This window comes from Anguilla anguilla, chromosome 17 (genome assembly GCF_013347855.1).
Source record: "Anguilla anguilla isolate fAngAng1 chromosome 17, fAngAng1.pri, whole genome shotgun sequence".
In the NCBI taxonomy this organism is placed as follows: domain Eukaryota; kingdom Metazoa; phylum Chordata; class Actinopteri; order Anguilliformes; family Anguillidae; genus Anguilla; species Anguilla anguilla.
In genome coordinates, this window is record NC_049217.1 from 9,892,063 (window position 1) to 9,916,951 (window position 24,889).

At 43.4% G+C, this 24,889-nt stretch overlaps 1 protein-coding gene and 1 long non-coding RNA gene across 2 annotated transcripts; both read left to right on the plus strand.

The window, feature by feature from the left end:
• Nucleotides 1-806: 806 nt before the first annotated feature.
• LOC118216244 lies at nucleotides 807-4,487 on the plus strand. The gene is made up of 3 exons (XR_004762988.1): nucleotides 807-979; nucleotides 1,256-1,296; nucleotides 4,432-4,487. It is a non-coding gene; the product is annotated as an uncharacterized LOC118216244 (long non-coding RNA).
• Nucleotides 4,488-6,412: 1,925 nt separating this feature from the next.
• Nucleotides 6,413-23,679, plus strand: LOC118216207 (cytoplasmic phosphatidylinositol transfer protein 1-like). The gene is made up of 11 exons (XM_035397282.1): nucleotides 6,413-6,698; nucleotides 7,855-8,045; nucleotides 14,094-14,242; nucleotides 16,514-16,602; nucleotides 17,081-17,088; nucleotides 17,381-17,452; nucleotides 17,592-17,687; nucleotides 18,172-18,327; nucleotides 19,680-19,743; nucleotides 21,849-21,985; nucleotides 22,469-23,679. Exons 2-10 carry the CDS (start codon nucleotides 7,998-8,000, stop codon nucleotides 21,929-21,931), a joined length of 765 nt encoding a protein of 254 aa, XP_035253173.1. The 5' UTR covers nucleotides 6,413-6,698; nucleotides 7,855-7,997; the 3' UTR covers nucleotides 21,932-21,985; nucleotides 22,469-23,679.
• The last annotated feature ends 1,210 nt before the right edge of the window (nucleotides 23,680-24,889 follow it).

Consider the following 24,889-nt stretch of genomic DNA (forward strand, 5'->3'; position numbering starts at 1 on the left):
TGAGAGAGCGCAGGGTAGCGAGCAGCACACACAGTTTAGCTGGCCGTCAGCTGTCCTGTACCAGGGGAGCGGGCCATGAAGTTTGGTATCAAACAGCCCCCAATTAAAAGCCCCCAATGAGTCCAGACACCATGTGACAGAGTTCCCATGCTTCCCCCCACACTACCCTACCCAATCCCCTTCTTCCTCAGTCTGCGGTGTCTGGCCGGCAGTAAAATTGCCATCATTAGCTGTATGAGACTGGCATGGCTGGGGATTACTGTCACCAGCCCTTTTACACAGTCTGAGGAAAGTGTGTGTGTGTGTGTGTGTGTGTGTGTGTGCGCATGTCTGCATGTCTGCGTGCGTGCGTGCATGCGTGCGTGCGTGTGCGTGTGTGTGTGCCTCAGTGTTTTTTCTTTCCTTTGGTGGAGGGTCAGTCAGAATGTGAAGGTGCCTTAAAAACACACTTTGTATTACAATCTGAAGTGAAGCAAGAGAGAAGAAAAACAAATTGATTCAGGAAGTTCCTGGCATCTGAGTCTTATTAATAGGTTCCTTCCAAAGATATTTGCAGAGCAGTGAGAGGCTTTGAAATAGAGTAAGCAAAAAGCCAGGCAAAAAAGGAAGTTCCTTTAGAGAAAACAAACAAAAAAAACTTTATTGAGATGCATGAAATACAAAAGATAATGATCATTCAGTGGAAATAGAATACAATACTGTGCTCCAGGTTCGTAAGTGATACTTTCACAAACAAAAACAAAACAAAGAACATCACTTCTTTTGCAACCATTTTAAAACTTTTTTTTCTCCTTCCAGATTTGTTTATATGACCAGGTCTTCAACTGAAATCAGAAGATTTGAGAAACATTATTTGTTTGAATGAACAAGCCTGCTCCCTATAATTTTATATCACATAATTGCACGCTCTGTACTGCATATGAGTGCAGCTGGTAGTGCTTTAATCCCTCCGTTTATACTCTGTTATGTTCCTGTGCTGGTAAGTGTATATACCTACTGTATTGTACCTATTTGTACTTTCATTTGGAATTTATACATAACTTATAGTTCACACATAAAAAGACATCTCAAAGTATGGTACAAAGTGATAATCACATATTTGGCTGTACCTAACTTCAGTGAAAACAGTCCACTAATTGTGCAATTAATCACAAAACATTTTTAAATGACTGTTTACTGAAAACTTTCAGCTGTGATTGGTCAGTGGAGCAGCATTTTGAAATTTAATAGACATCCTGTTTTATTTTCTCACCAGTAAAACGAATGCCCCAACAACCCCACCCCGTCCTCCAGCAGGTAATGTTCTCTCCTGCCTTGTAAAAGTGTAGCATAATATATGCTGGCATGTGGTATAATGGGCTGAACTATTTCCTCTGACATGTTGGTATGGGGGCCACAATGTTGACATTGGTTTCAGTTTTCATTTAACAGCACATTCTCTGATTCCCGGGTTTCCCTGAAAGGCTGTGGAATTTGTAACATTTTGGGCAGGACTTGACACAAGGCGCTAATTTGCCAGACCCTGAGTCCAACTGAAAATTCTAAACTCTAGACTTCCCCCTAGTGCCCATTTGTCGTAAAACAGCCCAGACGTCTTTCTTGTGTTCATTACCAACAGGTAAATAAATGTTTGTCACGCTGGGGAAGTAGATTGTGAAATCTAATAAAATATACATGCATAACCGCGCAAAGTAATATCAACTAGCAGATCACTGGTTTGAAAGCGCAGCTGCGGAGACACTCATGTATTGTTGTTGTATTCCACCATAAGCCCCCTTCTCCCACGTCAGAACTCTACTGCACCCTGATTGGCTCAAGGGGCACACTGACAGGCTCCTGATATGCTTTTGGAATAGGGACACCAATGGGGTTCTGACGCCTTCCACAAGGGCCGATTGTACCCCAATGCTCAGCCCCCCTCTGGTGTCGGCCAATCGTCGCCTTTAGTGTTCCCAGCCCATTTCAGTTTAGCAAGAACCCTGGAATCATATTTGGCCGTGAAACATACACTGAACAAAGACACTGATAGACTTGGCTTGGATAGAGTATGGCTTTCTATCTGTCAGTGATTGCTTTGGGCTGACACAACCTCAGTGTCTCTGATAACAATCAGGCCTGGCTTCAGTATGATGCTCCCCCCACCACCACCACCACCCTCGCTACCACCCTCCCATGTCTGGCCATCTAAACTAGCAAAGGTGATGACGGATGGTTTTTTTTGGAGAGGTAGTTGCCCTGGTTCTCTTCGCTCGTGGCTGAGGTGCTCGGACACGTTTTGGTTGAATAGTTTTCGCGCAAGCGTCCCTGGGTTCCTTGGTCAAAAAAACCACTGAAGGGGACAATTAAGAGAAGGGCCCTGCGAGTTGAGTCAGGCTCCTCTGGACAATGGGTGACCTTTGCCCTTTGACCTCACCCAGCCTGTGGGACAGAGATAAGAGACACTCAGCTGGGGTATGTGCCCCTTGGGAACTGGAGCCAGCGTCTAGCAGGTCCCATCTGCTGTGAACACTACAGAGCTGCGCACAGCGTCAAGCCACCTGAAAACAAGCAGTAACAACATTATCTGCTCCAGGCACGTCTCCCCTGAGAGCGTCATTACCCCCTTTTAAACATGATAAAACACACACACACTCACACACATACTCACACACACACTCACACACACACGCACACACACACTCACACACACACAGTCTCACATACACACATACACTCTCTCTCACACACGCACACACACACATACTCTCACACATGCATTCTTATTCTTTCATTCGCACACTCACACATTCTTTTACTTACCTACACACTCACAGACAGGTACTCGCACGCACGCGCACACACACACACACACACGCACACACGCAGTAATTAGCCTGTGAGCCGTGGTCACCTCCTAAAGAGCAGGAGAGGCGTCCTGTCCTAGTTCAGTTCCCCAGCAGGTCCTGTTCCCCAAACTACCCTTAGCAAGGCCCCGCCCGCGTTGCAGCCGAGCAGCCAACCACAACAGCCCAGAACGCCTTAACCAATCACAGGCCACATACAGGAACCTGCAAAACCCATGCTTTAGGGATATATTCAGTGTGATTTAATTTCGCTGAGGGAGTTGGGTGTGTGTAGCACATGCAGTAATAAAACAGGACGTAACCAGCATGCGCTGCGGTGGAACTGCTCTGTCCAGGCCTGCAGAAAAGCCGTTGACCCCATGGCATCAGTGTTAAACGGTTCCCAGGACAACAGATTAAGCAAAGCCGCATTTCTCAATGGGCGGAGTCCAGCTGCTCGGTGCGCAACACCTGCGGCTGTCGCGTTCGCGTTGACATACAGGCTGGGCTAATGAACAGGCCCGCGTAGCCGCCATCTGAAGACCTCTCTCTGTTAATTACCAGCATTAGCACTGGAAGCTCTGGAGCGCCAACACATACAATAAAAAGGGCTTACGAGGGTAAATTACCCTTCAATGGACATTAAATGTGTCTAATTAAGAACTATTAACTGCTTGTTACAATTCAGAGTTTGTAAATAAGGTTAGAATGAAAACCAGCACACATGGTTTCAGAACTCCTGCGATGTCAGACCGTATCAGCGCATCCACACACTGGAGCAGTGTCTTAGCTGAGTCACCAGCCACCAGTCTCCCCATCTGTTAACCTACAACCTACTGTGTTGCAGGTTTGTGTACTAACAGCTACTCTCAATTGTGATGCTGATGACTTGGTGTTGGCTCTGCTACTTCCCTAAGCCTTTTTGTATTTGCACTTTTGTAAGTTAAATGTGCATGCCTCTGACACATTTAATGAGTAAATGAGTTTTCCGTTTATTCATATGTGGAAGCTGAATGGTTTTAAAATATACTGTAAGTGAATGTAACTACGTGTGCAGCCGTTACATATGTCTGTGCTCATGTCTGGTGACTCAGCCAAACTGCACTGACGATCACTACTGCCTTTGGGGTTCATGTCAGTGAAACCCCCTTATCCAGCAAGGCCTTGCACAGCTTGTGTTTTACACACCTTCTCCCTATATGCAGTTGGACACTTACCCAAGCAGTTCAGGTCAGCCTTGCTCAGAGAGGTGCAGCAACAGCAAACCTGACCTGCATTAAAACCCTGCAACCCACTCTAGCTTTAAGGCAACAGCCAATAAGAATTTTTTTGGTGGCCAGAGTGAATTTAGTGAATTTATTGCTTCTTTACCAGAAAGATGGGACTATTTTCCAGTCAGAAGAGGTGCAAAAAAGAGTAAAATTCTGTGTCCCTCATACCTACAATGAACAAAAAATACTGAAACTTGATTTCTTTGTAGCACAGGGAAATTCAGTATCTTTGATCTTGAATCATGTTAATTTGGATTGTAACAGTTTTAACTGATGCGTGTTATTCCTTCTCTTTCTACTCTAATTTCTTTTAAATGTTTTATTTGGTTTTATTGTAGCTTGGCACCATTGTAAATGAGGGTCCCAGCCTGTCACCAACAAAGTAAAAAAAAAAGTAAGTAAGTTTTCTGTTTAAACATGATCCTGTTCTGCATGATATATTATGCTCTTGGCTGCTACTGAAACAATCCAAGCACCCTCTGGAATTGTCATACCTTTATTTACGTAGCTGGTCGTTTGTAGAAATAACATTTAATTTAAGGGAGGATAGAGATATATACAGAACGCTGCAGTGTCTGTGAAGTGTGCTCAGATTTACGCTGAGAAATTGGTAGCCTGGGCGTTCTCATAGAATAACAGCAGCGAGGTTTTGTGCTCGTGTATCCGCGGTCACTTGAAAAATTAATGCATTTAACTTCAGGGGATGTAAATCTGGCAGTGAACTTGCTTTAAAAAAAAAAGAAAAGAAAACTGTTGAAGCATGGAATCCATCACAGAAATTCTACTTTTTTATGGATCTTTTAAAACTGCAGCCTGAGGGTGTTGTATATTTAGTCAAGACCGCCACCTATTGGTAGATTGAAGTTACATGAAACAACTCAGCCACGGAATTCAGGCACATGATGGTTATTGCATTACGGTGTAGTATTTTACATTGAGTGCGTTTGAGAAAGCTATAGCATGTTTTGACCTCATAGAACAGTATATTAGATTTTAGGATATTAGTAAAATATCTTAAAATAGCCACTAAAACATCTTGGTGAGAAACATAAGGGAAAAAAGCCTTCCTTCCCGCCAGTGAGGTCACTCACTTAATCACTCCTGTTAACTGCATACTCTGGTCAAATGCATGATATCATAGCAACCCTCAGTCTAGAGAGTTATCAGGAGTTGACTGTATTTGGTTTATATTTTTCTATATCTGACTATATCTTGATTATGGTGGTAGACCTGGCTTTCATGCTCTGTGGATTAATTCTCAGCACAAGTTGTGTACCTGAAATTCTGAGCGCAGGTACATTGTACCAGAAACCAGAACTTGAATCGGGTGCATTTTGCTCTGAATTTGCTATTTTTTTTATTTAACCACACTTGGAGAATTGTGTGCAATTCTGGGGACCGTACTACAAGAAGAATATAGAGGCTCTGGAAAAGGTTCAAAGAAGAGCAATCAGATTGATTCCAGGTATGAAAGATAAAAGCTATGAGGGAACACTTAAGATGCTTGATCTCTTCAAGCTTAGTAAAAGGAGACTTAGGCGTGATTTGTTTGAGGCTTTTAAATTCATAAAAGGGATTAACAAAATGAACTACAATAAATTCTTCAGGTTGAGTTCTGTTAGTAGAACGAAGGGACATAAATGGAAATTAGCAAAAGGTACATTTTGCATAGACATTAGGAAGAATTTTTTCACGCAGAGAGTAGTCAATGTGTGGAATAGCCTGCCTCAAGTACAGTATGTTCCCTCCAGAAGATTAGCAAAAATATCCTGTAATCTGCTGTCCTGTTCAAAGAAAAAAATTAATAAAAATGTAATCAAAGACAGCTTCTTAACAGCCTTACAGTTTTGATATGTTTACTTACAGCATGTGAGCCACCACTGATTTTATCTGTCCATATACAATTAATATGAATATACTTTATGAATATATTTTTTTAAATTGGTAAAATGTACTATATTCCCATTCTGATACAGCCTACTGCATAGATTGTATGGTTTAAGCAGCCATTATTATAGCAACAATTATAAAAATATTGTGCAATCACTCATTTTTTTGAGAACACAGAGGGTGTCAGTTCCAGCGCGCCTGGTGGAAGTAGTCGATCGTTTCTCAGAATAACCACACGTGACGTTTTACGCACATAAGCCGCGTTTCCACCAAAAGTACCCGGAACTTTTAGTCACAGGAACTACTTTTCAAGGAACTAAAACATATTTTTTCAGATCAAAATGGGACCTTTGTAGTACAGTATCTAATTGTACTATAGGGGGCAGTAGGGAGATCCCAGTAACAGGGACGGGGAGGAGAGACGCAACAACGTGCTTGCATGAACTATATTTTTTGTATTAAACGGTGTGCAGCACGCGCTTGAACACAGTACTCGTACAATTTACAGCGTGCTTTTCGCGATTGCACAGATGCTATTTTTGTGTATTAAAGTAATTTGTTGACAGAGGAGAACTCTTAGAAAAATAATTTCCGAAGTTCTTGACATTAGCTTTTTTTTTTTTTTTTTTGAAGAAGTGAAATGGACCAGAAGTTAAAGATCTCATCTGCATAATTTGGGAAGGACAATGTGCTCATAAACTTGCACTCAGGGCAGGTAAGGCGCGTGGAGCGTAGTACGCACGACTCTTCGTGCGTGCGTGTGTATGTTTGTGCGTGTGAGAGAGATTCTTAAAGACTGGTGACTGACGGTTTTAAAGCAGATGGGTAATCGTGAAAAAAAAAAATTAATAACATGTAAAATGAATCGGGTAAAATGAAAAATGCATTTTATAATTTTTTTTCAGTGGCGCTAATATGAGAAACACCCTATATTCTGAAACTCGCGCAAAACAAAGAACGTGAACGAGCATTTTCAGTGCCCAGGTCGCGACAGCGTGAAAAATATGCACGGACAGGCAAACCTCTGCCGTTTTGAAAAAACCTTTATCCAAATTTAGCGAGAACTGTTTACACGATTTCTAGATAAAACGTTTCCGTACAAAATAAACCTTCACAGTTGTGGAATTAAAGAATACAGAGGCTGACAGCATTGTCTTTAAAATAGGCATTTTCTACATGAAACTGAAACTTTCTGGACTGTGATTGAAACAACTAATCCTTAAATGATATCTCATGATAATGGCTGCTTAGTCAATAGATGTGCCCGCCATGGGTGCACGCCCAGCTTGTAAGTTGCTCCAACTTTCTGAGCCCTCAACTCCTTTAATAACCGAATGAATTTTCTGTGACTTACGCCTTATTAATAGATAACCAATTTTATGTTAAAATATGGAATGCAGGTTTTTAATGTGCCTAAACAAGTGCATGTACATTGTTACTAATACTTTCCATGAAACTGTAGCAGCTTGCATTTTGACTAGTGTAACTGTCTATGGAAAGTGAGTAATAGGTTGTTTTCTCCACATGCATCTTGTGATCCACCCCTACTCTATTCATGCGGCTGCCGAGTTTGGGAACGACTGCTATTGACTGTAGTCTCAGAGGTCAGGAAACCGGTCTTATAACTCAAAGGTTGCAGGCACCGCCATGTCTTTGAGCAAGGTATTTAAACCTGAACAGCTTTGGTTGATATCCAGCTCTATAAATGCGGTTTGTGCTAAGTAACGTCAGCTTGTGTCCCTTTGGATAACGGCATCTGCAGAGTATGAAATGTAGATGCCCCTCTGAGGTAGGGGAAGACCGTGACTAATGAACAGTTCTCAGAGAAGGTGCCTGCTTGACTGCTTTCATAGTTTTATTTCATCTTGCAGGTTGTGTGGCCGTTCTGTACTTTGTGGGTTTTGGACTGCGCGGGACGTTCCACCAGCGGCTGCTCCACCCTGATCCTGAGCCTGCAGGTTCTGGAACTCCCCCCCGTCCCCCCCCGTCCCATCCCCCAGCCCTGGCAGCGACCATGCTGGTGAAAGAGTACCGCATCTGCATGCCGCTGACCGTGGAGGAGGTAAGCCAGGGCCAGGGAAGGAAACGAAACGGCAGTCCCGCTGCGTAGCTGCGCGAGCCGTTCCAGGTTTTGCAGGTGAAGGATGCTGGTGAGCATCCTGAGTGGGAGCATTACACTATACATTACATTCCAGGTATTTACCAGATGCTCTTATCCAGATCGACTTATACAACTTTTTACCTAGCATTGACACTGTATTTATACAGCTGGGTATATACTAAAGCAATACCCTAACCCTACCTGGGAATCAAACCTGTGACCTGGGAATCAAACCTGAGACCTTTAGGTTAGACCAGCTCCTTACCCATTATACTACACTGCTGCCCAGAAGCCCCCCTGCTGGTGGTGGGATCGGCTCTCCGCACTTCCCTGCTGACCAGAGCGGGTGTGACCAGTGTGGAGTGCCCCCCCCCCCCCCCCCCCCCGTCATTGCGCAATAGAGACTCCTCTGTTCAGTCAGGGCACCTGTAGCCCAGTCACACCAGCTGTGACCAGGTGCGCTTTGCCCTGCTGCAGTAACTCTGGCTCCTCGCCCACTGGACTGCAGAGTGAACATTTCGGTGGATATAGACATCCACGCACTGTGCCTTCCTGAACAGACAGAGCACATCGATGTTGCGATGGTGGTTGAAAAATAAGGATTAAAAAAAATGAATTATACAAAATGGCGGGTTATGCGATGCAAACTAGCAGATGGCTGCCGAACTGCGTCTTGATAACGGCATAAATTTAATCTGTCGCAGCAGATGTGCGTTGAAACCAGAGGCAGTTAGTACTCGTTTGCAAAGACATACAGGTCAATGAACTCAGTGTTTTGCAGTCAGCCGGTCCCCTGTAAAACCCCTCCATCGGAGGACGCGTGTTAAAACGGGCTCAGCTGTGCATGCGCGAAGGGCCTGAGTGTGTGTGCCTGTGTGTGGACCTCTGTCTGCACGAAGGGCCTGAGTGTGTGTGCCTGTGTGTGGGCCTCTGTCTGCACGAAGGGCCTGAGTGTGTGTGCCTGTGTGTGGGCCTCTGTCTGCACGAAGGGCCTGAGTGTGTGTGCCTGTGCGTGGGCCTCTGTCTGCACGCTTGGCTCATCTGCGGTAATTACGCCACCAGTCAAACCTGTCTCAGGTTAATAGCAGCTTCATTTTATTCCTGACCTCTGTCTGATCGTCTGATCCTTGCTGCTCGTCTTGTGTCGTGCGTATGTTTTTACTAAAAGAAATTTTCTTCTGGATTCGTGTGATCGGCAGAATTGAAAGGTTTCATTGTAAAATGTAAAATCTTTTCTTCTACTGGATTGAGAGAGAGGTAGAGAGATTTCAATGTAAGTATTTATCTTGTTGCAGGAAACTATTTATCGTTTTTCGCTCTCACAAACACATGCGCGCACAGGCCAATAATAATCTAAAATAGCCATCATGGTCTGTAAACCAATGATAATCTATAATAGCCATCGTGTTCTGTTGCCATAGTGATGCTTAGACCCTCTCAGGGAAATGGCTCGTTTGTTTTCCAATGATGTGCCCTTCGGCTTCCCTACTTTCACATGCTATCTGCTTCTCTCTGCCAATTTCTGATTCTGTGTTTCCGTTTTTGAGCCGTGTCCCATTTACTGTCCCTTCGGGAGGAAGAACAGCAATGTTAGAATCAGTTGTCTTGGTGCCATGGTGCCTTCCTGGAAATGAAAGGCTTTGACTCATGATTTCCTGGTCTTAGTCTTTTTTCCTTCAGGGAAGTTAAAACTTACGCAACGGTGAAACAGTGGCTGTATTTTGCTGCCACAAGAAAATAATGTTACACTTGCCTGTGCATTTATGGAGCTCATAGATAAATATTAAATATTTTGTATAAATATTACCTTAACTGAGGTCCAGGTTCCAGAGAGCAGTACCTCACTGAGGTCCAGGTTCCAGAGAGCAGTACCTCAACTGAGGTCCAGATTCCAGAGAGAAGTACCTCACTGAGGTCCAGGTTCCAGAGAGCAGTACCTCACTGTGGCCCAGGTTCCAGAGAGCAGTACCTCAACTGAGGTCCAGATTCCAGAGAGAAGTACCTCACTGAGGTCCAGGTTCCAGAGAGAAGTACCTCACTGAGGCCCAGGTTCCAGAGAGAAGTACCTCACTGAGGCCCAGGTTCCAGAGAGCAGTACCTCACTGAGGTCCAGGTTCCAGAGAGAAGTACCTCACTGAGGTCCAGGTTCCAGAGAGAAGTACCTCACTGAGGCCCAGGTTCCAGAGAGCAGTACCTCAACTTAGGTCCAGATTCCAGAGAGAAGTACCTCACTGAGGCCCAGGTTCCAGAGAGAAGTACCTCACTGAGGTCCAGGTTCCAGAGAGAAGTACCTCACTGAGGTCCAGGTTTCTGAGAGCAGTACCTCAACTGAGGTCCAGATTCCAGAGAGAAGTACCTCACTGAGGTCCAGGTTCCAGAGAGAAGTACCTCACTGAGGCCCAGGTTCCAGAGAGCAGTACCTCAACTGAGGTCCAGGTTCCAGTTCTGAACCTTTTAAAGCTAGTGAGGGACATTCTGTAGCCCCTTTCACACATGGAACCCAAAACATTGCCCGGCTCAATTGCTCGGGTAAGGTAGTGGTTTTCCCCATTCACAAATAGGTCTTATATACAGAAAGATTCTGAGTCAACACTATGGAGCCTGTTCACATGTGACATAACCATTCTGGATAGATTAGGCAAGGAAGGATGTCTACCCTCCAAAGCTATGCAGGACATCTGTTAACATTACATTAGTTTTTCTTTAAAATAGATATTTTGTTGAATAATAGTTTTGGCAGAGATGTAGATCCTACCAACACAATATAGTTGAAGAGTAATAACATGGTCTATCTGCTAAAAGTCAAGACTTGTATGCGGAGTTGTTTTCCATAAAATGCAATTAATAATTATTTCAGCCAAGTTAAATACCTAGCTATATCTGCCATTGATTTGTGGCCTACATAGATATAACACTACCCAACTTGCTACATTGGGTAAAAAAGTAACTTAAAACTTTGCAAGTTTAACTTTATTCATTGGAAATTTTAAATTGATTTAGAGTAATATTTGAAGCTGTGCAATTGTGTGATTTGAGCAACAAAAATGACTTGGATGCAATCATTTGAAAACAATTGGCTAAAATCGTATGTCATCACAAAGCCAGGCAAGCAAGGACAGTGACGCACTGTTTATTCCATTTCTGAGAATATTTTGAAATTTCCCTCACAAAATCACACAGTGCAGGTCCATTATCTTCTGTGTGCAAAGTCGCATATTTTTACGAGATGTGTTGAGAAGGCAGATTCAGTAAAGTCTTTAATTGCACCACAAACAAAAGCTCTTACGTATGAATGTAACCTTCTGCGTGCTTGACTGGGGAATGTTGCTGCTTCTGTTGACACTAGAGCCATGACTGAAGATTTCCATCAATCTTACAAGGTCCTGACCAAATTGGAGAAATGTCTTTCACAAAAAATCGACTCCTACTCCTATTCACACACGACACTGAGATGGAAAATTGCCAAGACATTTACGGGTTAAGATGGATGTGTGAAAGGGGCTTTCAAGTTACTTAAACTCAGGAGAACCGTTTGTTTGGGCCTGCATTGTGGGAGCTGGTTTATACCTGGTATTATATGTACAACTAGGTGCTTAATTTTGTGGTTTGTGTATCGAATATAGTAAAATAAATAAAAAGGCTGTACAAAAAACATAATTGGAAACAAACCACATTAGCCACACTAAAGACAGGTGGCAAAATGGACTCTAATACATTTATAGTTAAGTCTGTCTTTCATGTGGTTGTATGTGTGGTTCAGTACAGCATGTTCAGTAAGCCTCTGCTTTGGTGAGAGGGTGTTAGTCATTGCATCAGGTGGGCAGTGGGTCTATGTGTGAGCTCTCCTGCTGCTGCGTGCGGATGACCCCTCCTACGAAGGAGGGCGGTAAGGCGGGGGCGTGGGGGCTGAGACAAAAACGAAGTCAGTAAAGTTACCAGTAAAGTTTTTTTTTTCTGACAGGTTTTGATTAAATGCAGCTTTTATGGAAGTTTGCATGTTAACTTGTAAGGAGAAACATCCTATCTTCATCTGTCACCTGAAATCGTCATGGTGCTATAAAGTGTAGGGTAAATATACACCGCATCAAAAGTACCCTCTCAAAGAGCTTTTTTATTAGCTGAAATGTATTACTGGTCTTTTGTTTAATCTGCATATTGGAACATGAAAGTCATTGTAACTGCATTAAGAAGACTGCATTAGTTTCCTGTCTCTTGCTTATCTACTTGATCCACATTTTCATGTTTTCTTTTAACTTACAGATAAAATAAACTTGGTCCTATGATCAGTGTAATTAATCAATGTTTACATTTTACTAAGTATATACGTATTATTCAGATCCGTAAATCACAATATAAATTTATTGTATGAGTACCTGTACACTTATGAGTGTGAGTAGCCACTGCATTGCAGCCTGTTGAGGATGCCAAAAATTAATGTGGGTTTCTTCAGCCACAGGGTGGCTATTTTATGTAGCAGTGAGATTAAATGTTTTGGAAAACCCCTTGTAATATTACCACTGTGGGACATGCTCTGATAAGTTTCACTGTGGTTGATAAAGTTATATCCTGGCAGTTAAGGTACTGGCAGTGATGTCTCCCGGTTGGCTTTTGGAATTCGCTCGCTCAGACTCTGCTCCCGTCTGAATTTCCCTTTTCACACGGCCGTCTGGCTGCCAAGCGTGTTTCCTGGGATGTGTGAAAGGCATGGTGAAGCAACGCTGTGCGGTGTAAACCCAAAACGCAGCCAACACCTAAACAGAAGCCAAAAGGTGGGGAGAGAGCTCCCTTCAAAAACTGGAGACATCACATCTTAACATCTGTTGGATCCCTGGCCACAGGTGCTCCCAACTACACCAGCGGCCCTCTGCTCCGCCCTTCAGGCTCCTGTGAAGAAAAGCCCAAACAAGCAGCGCTGGCAGCAGTGTAGGGGGTCGTCACAGTCATTTTCTGCCCTTGCTGTAGAATTTGTACAAATGGCACACCGATGTCCTGTGGAAATTTGGGGATTCGAATCTGGTGAAGCAAATCCTTGTTTACATGTACACGACCATACCCTTTTCAAAAGGTTAAAAAGGGTCGAAAGTGTGTTTAGTCCCATTAAAAGGGCCTTATAAACAGTGCAGGATTGAGGTAGAAGACCGCTGACGGTAAAGCTCTGTACAGCTGATAAATAGAATGAACTACGTCCGTCAAACATGTCAAATCCACTTAGTATCCTCAGCTGACAAGGCCAAGTCATTAAATCACACTGCTCACAGCGCATGTGTCATTTATGAATTATTTGTCATATTCGTTTAAACGCAGTGTTGGGCAGTTTCTACATTGCTCTCAACTCTCAAGTTTTTTGTTGTCATCAATTACCCTGACTCAGTTATTACCTCCACACAACATGGCAGTTCATTCGTAGATTAGCGTTAAACGTTTCCACAGTAAAACGTTTCCTGTGAGGAAGATAGGAAAAGAACAGCCTTAAGCCTTCCTTGTGAAATGCCAGACTGTGTCAGTGATTACTAATTAAAAGGATGAAGAGCAGAAGTTGGCAGGAAATCCTGAAATGGATGCAGCTGGTCCTCCTTGCCCACTGCAGTTTAGAGACATTCACATTTTGTAGCCCTCTCTTTTATAGCATGACATGTTTATTTCATGCTGTGAGTCTGCCTCACAGTTTGATGTTTGTATTTCATCCCATGTCCATTTCAGTATGTATGTCATATGTATTTTTGGCCTGTGATGGAGGAATTGGAAACTCGTTCGGTTTCCCTAGGGAGACACGGTGCATAAATATAACTGAGTGGCCTCCTGTTTGTTTCCGTTGGACGTCCCCACAAAGCAGCCGTATGGATGACGCGTGTGTATGTGTGCCCATAACTGTGTATACAACTGTGTATGTTTGACATACCGCGCCTGTGGGTTTACGGAGTCGTTTTGTGTCATTTTGTGCCTGCGGTCGTTACGGCGCCCCGGCTGTGGATCAGTTTTGACCTTTGACCTTTGACCTTTTCTCTCCAGTACAGGATAGGCCAGCTGTACACCATCTGCAAGCACAGTCACGAGGCCAGCGACAAGGGGGAGGGCGTGGAGGTGGTGCGGAACGAGACCCACACCGACCCCGTGCACGGGCAGGGTCAGCTCACGGAGAAGAGAGTTCACCTGTCCAGGTGAGGGCAGCCCCTTCGCGGTTAGCGTACGCAGTAAAATATCCAGTGTTAATCCAACTTCAGCAGTGTTAATTCAGGTCTTAACACATAACATTTGGTCCCTCTCTGGAATGTGGGACCAGATGTTATCTCTTAAGTGTTGAAGTAACTCTGGACATTTTACTGTGTAGCCTCTGTCTTTGCATTCTCACCAAACACAGAAGCCCCTCTCTATGAAGCACTCAGTAAAGACAATATACATAAACATTTTTATGAGAATCTGAACCTATGCCGAAAGAGATGATCTACAGTTTTGAACATGCATGAATTATTACCACAAAGTGTATTATTTGTGCCAATGTTAAAAAACACACATAAATACTGTCATTACACAAAACGTGCACCGTATTGAAGAGATAACGCAACCGTTGGTGGATTTTGTAATGTGTGTGGAGTATTTTTAGGTAATCAGTGCTGGCCTTTGTAAGGGGATACGGGATTTGAAATGCGTGGAGGCATCGTTTTTTCCACAGGGTCCTTTTGGCTTGCTGTCATGGAGCTCAGGGCTCCGTTTGTTTAGGGCTGGGTGGTGGTTGGTGTGCGGTGTTGCCATGCTCATTCGCCGAGATGAGTCTGAGTGTCTGTAAAACAGCCACTCTGCATCGGCCGTGCAGCTCGCAGACCTGGAACCCTTCGACAGCGATCATTGTTCAGGAAAATAACCGTAAATTGCACCGCCGGGGTCCTTCCACGTCACGGCCTTCTGTTTATTCCGTGTGATGTATTCCTTTTCAAGCGTGGCGGTACTGCTCAGCCGGAACGTGCCGTACCGGGAATGGTGAGATTCTTCAGGGTTACCCGGTTTGCCTCTGTCACAGCCGTGCTTGCTTTTTAAGGTCCTGTCTGTTGTGCTCTTAGAAACACAAAGGACCGGATGCCTGGATGGATGAATGAATGAATGAATTAGGGGAGATAACCGCTTGGTACTCGTATCGAATCCCCAAAAAGCCGACTGCCATTGTGTAGATTTTAGTCATAGTAAAAAATAAATCACTTCTTGTTTTATTTCACTTTCTATTTTGTGGTCACACATGCACATTTGAGCTTAATTCCAGTTTAAAGTATTGTGTTTATATAGTGCCTTTCATAATCTTTATTTAGTGTTCTTGAGTGTACAGTGGGGGACTTTTGCCTTAACCAACACCAACTGCATCCTGGACTAGGCCACTTAGTTCCAGTGAAGGGAAATCTTAATACTACAGCATACAATGATATTCTAGAGAACTGGGCAGTTCCAACTTTGTGGTAACAGTTTGGGGAAGGCCCTTTCCTGTTTCAGTATGACATATGTGTATGGGTGTGATGTTCAGGTGTCCACATACTTTAGGAAATGTAGAGTGTATGTGTATTTTCATGAATGACCATATTAGGCCTTGATATTTCATTAGTCTGGAATGTCGTCAGCTTCTTCAAGCCATTGTACAAGTTGTTTTTTGTTTTTTTTGCTCTTCAGGGGAATGCATTTGAGACCATTGTCATAGACTCAAACAACCCGGAATTCAAGGCTAACCACTCACTTGTCTTCATTTCAGTCAGAGGCTTCCAATTGTCCTGAGCTTTGCTGACTGAACCCTCATCACTTCATTTCCAGTGTTAATATTTTGCATTCTTCAGAGTCTGTTGCCAGGCAACCCAACTCCTGGTTCACTTTTCTCGAGTAACAAAACATAAATTTAAAAAATCTATGAACAGGAATCTATTTTTATCCGCTTTAATATGTAAGCCACAATTTTAAAAGTGTACTTATGCTTTGCAGTGGGTTACCTCTGGTGATGTTCCTTGAAAGAGGAGTGATTGATGTCGGAGGGCATAGGGGTGGAGATTGGGAGTAGAAGGGGCTAGAGGTTAAGACTAGAAGCTGGGGGGGGGGGGTGGACACTGGTGGTAGGAGGGGCTTGGTGAAGGGGCTGCTTGGTTAAATCTTCTCAGATCTGTTTTGTTCTGTTAGACTTGGGTGGTTTGATTCTGTATTATCTGCTAATTCGTGAGACGGAGAATACACACCCAATGCTAAAGACAGTCATGCTAGCCGCTTAATTCATAATACCATGCATCTTTAGAGATGGGAACGCATTGGGAATGGAGGTCATTCAGAACTCTCAAAAAAGTTTATTTTTAAGAACTTGTTTCTGAAAGGTTGGGATGTTTAGGTTCCTCACTTCTTTCTCCAGCCCCCACCCCATTCCATGGTGGAAATCCCAATAGAACTGTGCTCCTCTGTTCATTCTGCAGCAGGCTGCCAGGCTGGGCCCAAGCTGTCGTCCCTCGTATTTTTTACATCACAGAAAAGTCTTGGAACTACTATCCTTACACAGTCACAGGTGAGCTGCATGTTCTACCTGTCTGTGCTGTACTCTCTTCTTTGAGAGTATTTCAGAGTAATCCTCCAGTTACATGATGTTTTCATACAGGATGATTAAAGTTATATTTCTAAAGATTTCTATATGTCTAAGACCATATAAATTACTGTCCTGCTGATGTATATCATTGTATTCCTTAGTGTTTAGTTCTCTGCAACATATTTTCATGTATTTATACAATTCATAAATTAGTTGTAAGTGGAACTGGAGCCTCCCTTCCTTGAAAACTAAATGACTTTTTACAATGTAATCATGTATCTAGTGTGTGAGTGAGTGTAATGTTGTCTAAATTGATAATTGGCTTTGTCTTAAGCAGTAGATCCATGCACTGTTTTTGAGTGAGTTTTAATTTTTTAAGCTGTCAGTGTTGAATTTTATTGGACTGTGCTGCATAATATATTCTGTCCTTTCCATGTGCTGGACCTTGGACCTTAACCAGAATACACAGTAAGTCTTTACTTGCTTGTAGAAAATGTCAAATGAATCAAGGAACTACAAGTCCCATCAAACAACATGTTGAACATGTCAAAGTGCTTCATATATCCATTTTGAATAACCAGACCCCTTACCTTAAAAACACACACAATCTGCACAAACTTTGAAGTTGTGGTTCCTTTGAAGTGTGTCAGGAGAACAAGGGCAGGAAATTGCACTTCCAAGAACTAAAAGGGTCAAATTCAGAATTTTTTTCCTGTGCAACAGGGCTTGTGTCATAACAATTATTTCTTTCTCATTACAGTGCTCTTTTTTGCCAAAGTTTGCAATTCACATAGAAACTAAATACGAGGACAACTGTGGGATCAATGAAAATGTAAGTCAATTGAGTATTTTTTCATGGTAATTTTATTTTTATAATATAAATGCCCAGGGCCTCCTATTGACACTAATGACATTGCTGAGAACAGTAGCTTTGCCTGATGCAGTATAATGTTGCTTTTCTCATATCATAGATATTCAGTGGGGACAAAAATGAGATCGATCAGGAAGTGGATTTCTTGGACATTGCCTTCGATGACGTGCCCGACAGACACTACAGGACCTCTGAGGTACAGCATAGAGCGTTCCGCCCTGTAACACAATTCTGTCTTTCATCTAAATTACATCACAGCGCCATTGCACTTAATGCCGTTATGCTATTCCAGAACATTCCAAAGGTTCTATGTCACTGTCGTCCCATCTAGCCATAGTGTATCACAGCAGAAACAACAACTGTATTAAGTCACGGTCTAAGGTCTTGGGTCTTTTAGTGTCTAAGTCTTTTATGTTTCAGCTTTTTGTCGTAACTTTAGTCCAGAAGAGGTTAGTCCAGAAATGACTGTACATTGTGTGCTGGGTAATCCCTATATCTAAGCACAGTAAGACACTAAAAATACATGTTCAATCTGCAGCTATAGGTTAAATAAATGATTGGGTTAATGCTAATACTCGAGAGTATGGTGGTGAAAGCTCCCAGAACAGATCAGCCCTCACTGCGCACCGCTGCATCAAGTTATGGTTCATCAGTGTTAACAGACTCTTCTTCTCCCGCAGGATCCTAGGCACTTCTCCTCTGTGAAAACGGGGCGGGGCCCCCTACAGGAGGGGTGGAGGGAGAGCAGCAGACCGGTCATGTGCTCCTACAAACAGGTGGCTGTCCAGTTTGAGGTGTGGGGCCTCCAGACCAGGGTGGAGCAGTTTGTGCACAAGGTAACGGTCAGCAGGTCTGGCATGTCTTCAGCCTGGCCTCATGCTGGGTGCCTCATTCTGTTTGTTAGTGTACATGACTACGTTTTGAGTTTGCAGCTGATTTTTTGTATTTCATAATCTTATTCACAATCTGCTTTGTTCTCAAATTAGATATTGTATGCTGCATTCAGGGAAATGGATGGAATCATGACATGCTTTGACATTTAAACGGTCATGATCAAGGTCATATTTTATAATGTGTGTATTCGTGTATGTGTTTGTGTGTGCGCTTGTGGGCGTCATTTGTGTCACTTCCTGCCAACAGTCAATCTGACTGTCAAGGCTTTTACAACGATGTAAAAATATTCTAATGATGCGCTGTGGTGGTCATGCAGTGTGACCTGCATCTGTACACTGACTGTGACGACTGACTGTCCCAGTCTTGACACGCTTTGAGGCAAAACTGCAAACTGTCAGGCTCACGTGCATGGAAATTTCATGATATGTTGAAAGAAACGTTAGTCAAAAAAAGAGCACCAGTGCACCAGTTGTGCTTGGGTTTGACCCTGTGGCAAGTAACCTGGAGAACAAATAGTTGATAGTGGGCCAGACTCATCAGGGCCTCCACAGGATGGCGGGGAGTGAGGGAGTGCTAATCCATTTCGGTGCACAGGCAGCACTGGAACAGTTGGATCGGTGTTTATAAGTAACAAGGGTCCCCCCTCCCACATCGCCGCAGGTGCTTAACTTCGCCCTGTTCATTATGCACGGGTTCCTGACGATTTATCCTGGAAACAGGCCATTAAATAAATGAGTGAATGAATTAACGCGGCCCTGCATCTTTCACGTGAGGACGGCTGATCGATTTCCCGCTCCTATCGGCCTTCCGCACAACGCTCTGCAGGCAGCTTGCGCTGAATTCCTAATGGCGCTCGTGTGGTGCGTCACGGGTCCGATCCTCGGTGCAGAGATGAGGCCTTCGGTCTGGGGCTGGGCCTGTACTCAAGCGTTAATTTTATGTGTGATGCAGAGTTAAAATATACTCGGAATTTATTCGGTTAGGATTTCCCTATTTCCACTCTTGGCTGCAAATAAAGGCCAGTGCTCTGTTAACAGCTCCATAAAACTCACCAGGGACAAAAACCAGGACACTTCTCTCTGGACCAAGGCTGGGGAAACACAATTAAAAAAAAACATTTTTAAAAAGAGAGCTTGGCATCTTGAGACACAATGTGGACTTATGCTCTGGAGTACTTTGATGCTCCCTGCAGTGTACCAAAAGGTTTATAATTATTAAAATATAATATAATACTTCTAATGAAGGGGCATGTTAAAATACTAGATTAACATGTTTCTCTCTCTCTCATGCTCAGGTCATCAGAGATGTTCTGTTGGTGGGACACCGGCAGGCGTTTGCCTGGGTGGATGAGTGGTATGGTGAGTAGCCAATCACATGTATGCCAGAACCAGCATCCTCACAACCTGGCATTGACTCCTCCCACACAAAGGCTGAGCAGCAGGTCCCTATTCAGTCCAAGTCCGGTCAGAATGGACTTTGTCCTTTAACCGGTGGGTGGGATAAGGACGTAAGGATTTTGCTGGCAGTGGGGAAAGCAGGAGTTATCCCAGTGCCAGGAGCTCATAGAGCCCAGCTTCTACCGCCGACGCCTGGAGAAGTTACAAGAACTGCTTCCAGTGCTCAGCGAGATTGTCAGTAATCGTCAGCGATGCGAGCGTTCTCCGCAAAAGCCCATGGTGTCACCGCCTCACGCCCCGGTCAGTACATTGGGCACACACCGAAACCCTCCCATCCCTGGCTGTAGCTGGAGATGATTGTGCATCGCCCCGCAGGGCTGCCGGACACGGTCCGGCCCGGTCCGGATCCGATAATCACCCGCGAGGCCCGTCCGCGCGCTAGAACAGCGACTGGACAGGATGAGCCGCCACCCCAGCTCATGTTCAACTCCATCGCTTAATCCGTCCCTTGTCAGGCTCATTAGTTTGCCATCGATTGGCCACGTCTCGTGAGCGTCTCACATGACAACAGCCGGAACGCTTTGTTTTCCAGAATCACATAATGATTTATTCTCATGCTTTTGAATCTTCTTCATTGTGTTTGAGCTCAACAGAGCTGCTTGGAATCTGTTGATATGCGTGCGTATGCTAAAATCACCCCATAATGTTTCCAGAAAAACGGGGTCAGATAAATTACAGCACCGACGACGTCTCGTCTCCTCCTTTCAAGAACGTTTTACTTGAATTACTCATCTCTGTAAGAATCTGAGCTCCTTTCTCCCCTGTGAGGCTCACATTTTATGCTTTCATTTTCGGGAATGTTTTTTTTTTCTTTTTCTTTTTCTCAAAGCCTTTTGAAAATGGTCGGCCTAGAAAATTAATGGTTTCGACGCTAGGAAAAAGCGAATAGCTGCCCTTATCTTTGGTCAAAAGGGAACGACACTCGGTCTCCCAGTTTCGACGGCTGGGGCGGCGTCTGAAAGCGGGCGATTTGCCGTAATGCGGCTCTTCGCGCGGCGAGGAGCGCGCTGGGGGCGGATCTAAGTGCGCCTTCCTCTGCGGCGGGAGTCGTGCGGAGATAAGAGCGCGTTTGTGTCACACGCAGAGCTACCCAGCAGGCAGCGTGTGAGCGGAGCAGAATACACGCCGCCAGATGAGTGCATTCACAGGAGAAAAGCTAGCTCAGTGGGACAGTGAAAGGGAAGAGCGAGTCAAACGTAATGTACCGTGGTGAGAAATGACAAAAATGAATACTCCAGTTCAGAAAATAAAAATGGAAGCAAATAACACTCTCGACAAAAATCAATCAGTGCTTTTCAGAGCTGATTGATATATAAATGTGGATGGTAATTTTCAGTTCAGAAAATGCAATGGAAAAAATGTCTAAATAAAAGGGGCATATCTCTCTCTCTCTCTCTCTCTCTCTCTCTCTCTCTCTCTCTCTGTCTCCCTCAGTGAGGTTGTTTTCAGTTTGCAGAGGGTTATATGTGGGGCTGGACTGGATTGAGTCTCGTGATGAGGCTGGGAGATGTAGGTCAGGCTGCTTCTAAATAGTCCAGAGGTGAGCGGCAGGGAACAGCTGGGATATGCTGTGCTATTGTGACTGGGAGGCTGAAGCAGCCATTTTACCCTCCTGAATTTTTCCAATTGACAAAAGTTGCAGAGGTAGGACAAGCCCACAAATGCAATTGAAAATGTAAAAATGAACCAATCACTGTATCAAAGAGTATTTAAGTTGTATTTCATTGAATTATTTTCACTGTCCATCCATTATCTATGCTGGGGTGCTGGAGCCTATCCCAGCGTGCATTGGGCGAGAGGCAGGTTTTTAAGTTTTTATCCATGAGATCCTAAAATGCCTTCTAGTGTTACTGGAACTGTCAATCTGACACTGATTGTGAAAAATGTTCTATTGTATAGGCATTGTATTAATTTTATCTTTCACCTGTCATATCATTTCTGGGAAGGCGATAAGTAAAGTGCAACCCCCCACTGTGAATGAGCTGCACATCTCGCCCTCTCTGTAGGAATGACCCTGGAGGACGTGCGCAAGTTTGAGAGCCAGATGCATTTAGCCACCAATCAGAAGCTGGGATACTACGAGCCCTAGCTAACAACAGACCCCGCCCCCCAACCCCACATACCCACAGGCGTCCCCACAGATGTATGCATTTTACTTTTTTCCATTCCCTCTTTTAGGGTAACCTGAGTTTCAGGTTCTGAGTCAACAGCCCAGTAGATTTGGCTTATTGTGCCATCTAGTGGGGAAGAAGGGGAATTGAGGTGATTCAATAATTGTTTTCAGATTCTTAGTTTGATTCTGCAGGCCTGGACAAATGCTGTTGATTACAGGAGAGGTAAACAGACTGGAGTCCCCAGTAAAATGCTAAAAATCCCTTTAAATAAATAATGACGTATTAGGAAAATGGCGAGCATTGTTGGGCTGAATGGCCTGTTCTTGTCATTATGTTATGTTATGTTATTTTCCATTTATAATTTTATACTTTCAGATAAAATAAACCAGATTTACAAATCATTAGTAATGATGACATCATTGTAGCCCTTTGGTGCAATATACATGTGAGATACAAGTTGAATTGACTACTTCGTAATATAATTCTTATCATTCTGCATGCATCCTCCCCAGAATGGGACAGATGTGGCGATGGTTGTGGTGAAAGAGTTGGAGGGGGTGATCCAGGGAGCCTCCAAGGTGAGAAAATACGACATGTGACACCGGACATCTTAACCCACAAGGCCTCCCATGTGCCCAGCAGCAATGTCCTGACCACGCCTGGCAACGGACCCCCCCCCCCCTCGGTCCTCTACTGCTATGCTTCACCACCATGCCTGTCCCACTGTATGTGCCACTGCCCCCACCCAAAAATCCATTCTGATTTACACTTGTTTATCCTCTCTTTTTTTATATATCTCTATATATGGGCTTAATAAACATTTTGCAGCAGGTCTGCTATTGGTCAGGATTATTTTATATGTACAGTTTATGTTATATTGTTGTTTTGTGTTTCTCCCAAAGGAGAGGTCCCTCAAAATAATTCTTCTACAGACTGCTAAAATCATTAATCATTTATAAATAGGGCCACCAAATCGTCTCCAATGTTTGTCAAGTGCACTTCGGTCCACCACCAAGAAGTTGACAGGATTATTGACAAGCCACATGTTTTAGGATTATTCTGATTGCATCACCCAAATAATCTATGGTGATCAAGTAATTACCACAAATTAAGCAAAAACGAGTGTTAGTGTTGTTCACAAGTCACGCTCTTGCATTCAATTCAGTTTTGTTCTTAAAGGCTGTGGACATGGGCACTATTTTGAAATGTTGTACAGATGATGTTTTTTGTTAGAATCTGTGGGAAATGTATAGCTTTCAGGAGGTGTGTTAAAAATGATAAATAAAAGTTATGAAAGTCATGTACACTGTTCAAATAAAAATGAAAGTTTCTACATTCTGATTTGATCATGTCAGTTGTTTAACAGTCCCCTATGTCATTGAAGATGCTTGGTGAAAACATGTCTTTATGAAGAGACCGTTCTGCATCACCAGAATTGGTTAGGATGGACTGTATGAAGTATGATTTCGACTTTTGAGTAAGATTTACAAATATTTGTTCAGGTATATGCCAGAATTCTCCCAGTAACATTGCAGTGATATTTTGCTGTGCTAATAATTTATGGCCCAGCTTGGATCTACACTTCTATTTAAAATGTGGAATTGAGTCTAGGGGGAGGGTTTTCATGTCAAAGTCTGTACGCTTCCTTGGGAATAAAAATTCTTGACAATCTTAAGATGTACTTCCTGTGAGCTAGTTGATATAAACATGGCTTTTGAGTTGATCGTGGTTGTGATGCGTTGTGAGTCGCTCTGGAACGCCACTGATTGTTTTGACACATTGGTGGTTCATTGTTTTGTCTTGAGCTCTGTTTCCAGTCCCTCACTCCCTCAGCAGTGCCTTGTCAGCAGCGTTTGGTGTGATATCTGTCTCCGTTTCCACTAATCTAGGATAAACTTACGTACATTGAATACTCGGCAGCAGAATGACAACTGCCCTAATTTACATGGTTTTCTATGGTTTGGGGGGGGGGTTGTTGTTGACAGTAAAGCGCCTTGCTCTGTCATCACACGCCTAATATTCTCTGTGTTGAACATTTCCTGGGTTGAACGGTATTACAAAAACTTTCTTGACCGTGGCAATTTAACGGACATTACTTGCCAAGATAATACTCGCTGATGTCACAATGTGGGCATTGTAAGTAAAATGCGCTCAATTTGGCAACAAGCTTGTAAGGATGGCTTTATATGATTTTAACATATAACTTCTTTTACTGGACACAAATGCAGTCACATTTTTTGAATCAAAGTTCAAACCCTCAAATCGTTTATTGATGCTATTAGCAGCTGATGAGTAATTTGTGGCTGTATGGTGTAGTGTATCAGGTGGGATGGATTTCTCTAGAAACTTTCCCCGCAGCAGCGGCATCTTTTTGCAAACAGAAACACCCTGATAATGTAATCAATAAAGGTAATACATTATTTGCATATTGTTGGTTAGTCTGATTTGATCATTATACAATACATAAAATTACCTCAGTGGTTAACTTAGTTGTTCACATGCAATCTAGGTAAAAGCTTTTAATTCCACCTACTTGCTAGACTGTTGCCCACATTGCCTACACTGTTGACTGTGGTTTTTTTTTTTTTTAAAGCTTAACTTAGGTTACATCTATTACGGTCAAGGTTTATTTTTTGCTGGCCTGATTTTATGAAAATAAATAAATAAATGAAATAAGGCCACTTCTATATGGTTTATGTCAGTGGTTCCCAACCCTGTTCCTGAAGACCTACCGTCCTGTAGGTTTTCATTCCAACCCTAATCTGGCACACCTGATTCTACTAATTAGCAGCTCAAGGAGATCTCTAGCGGTTGACTGAGGGGTGCTTTATTAGGGTTGGAATGAAAACCTTCAGGACGGAAGATTTCAAGGAACAGGGTTGGGAACCACTGCCTTGTGTGTTATGTGATTTGTTTGGTGATTGGTTGGTTAT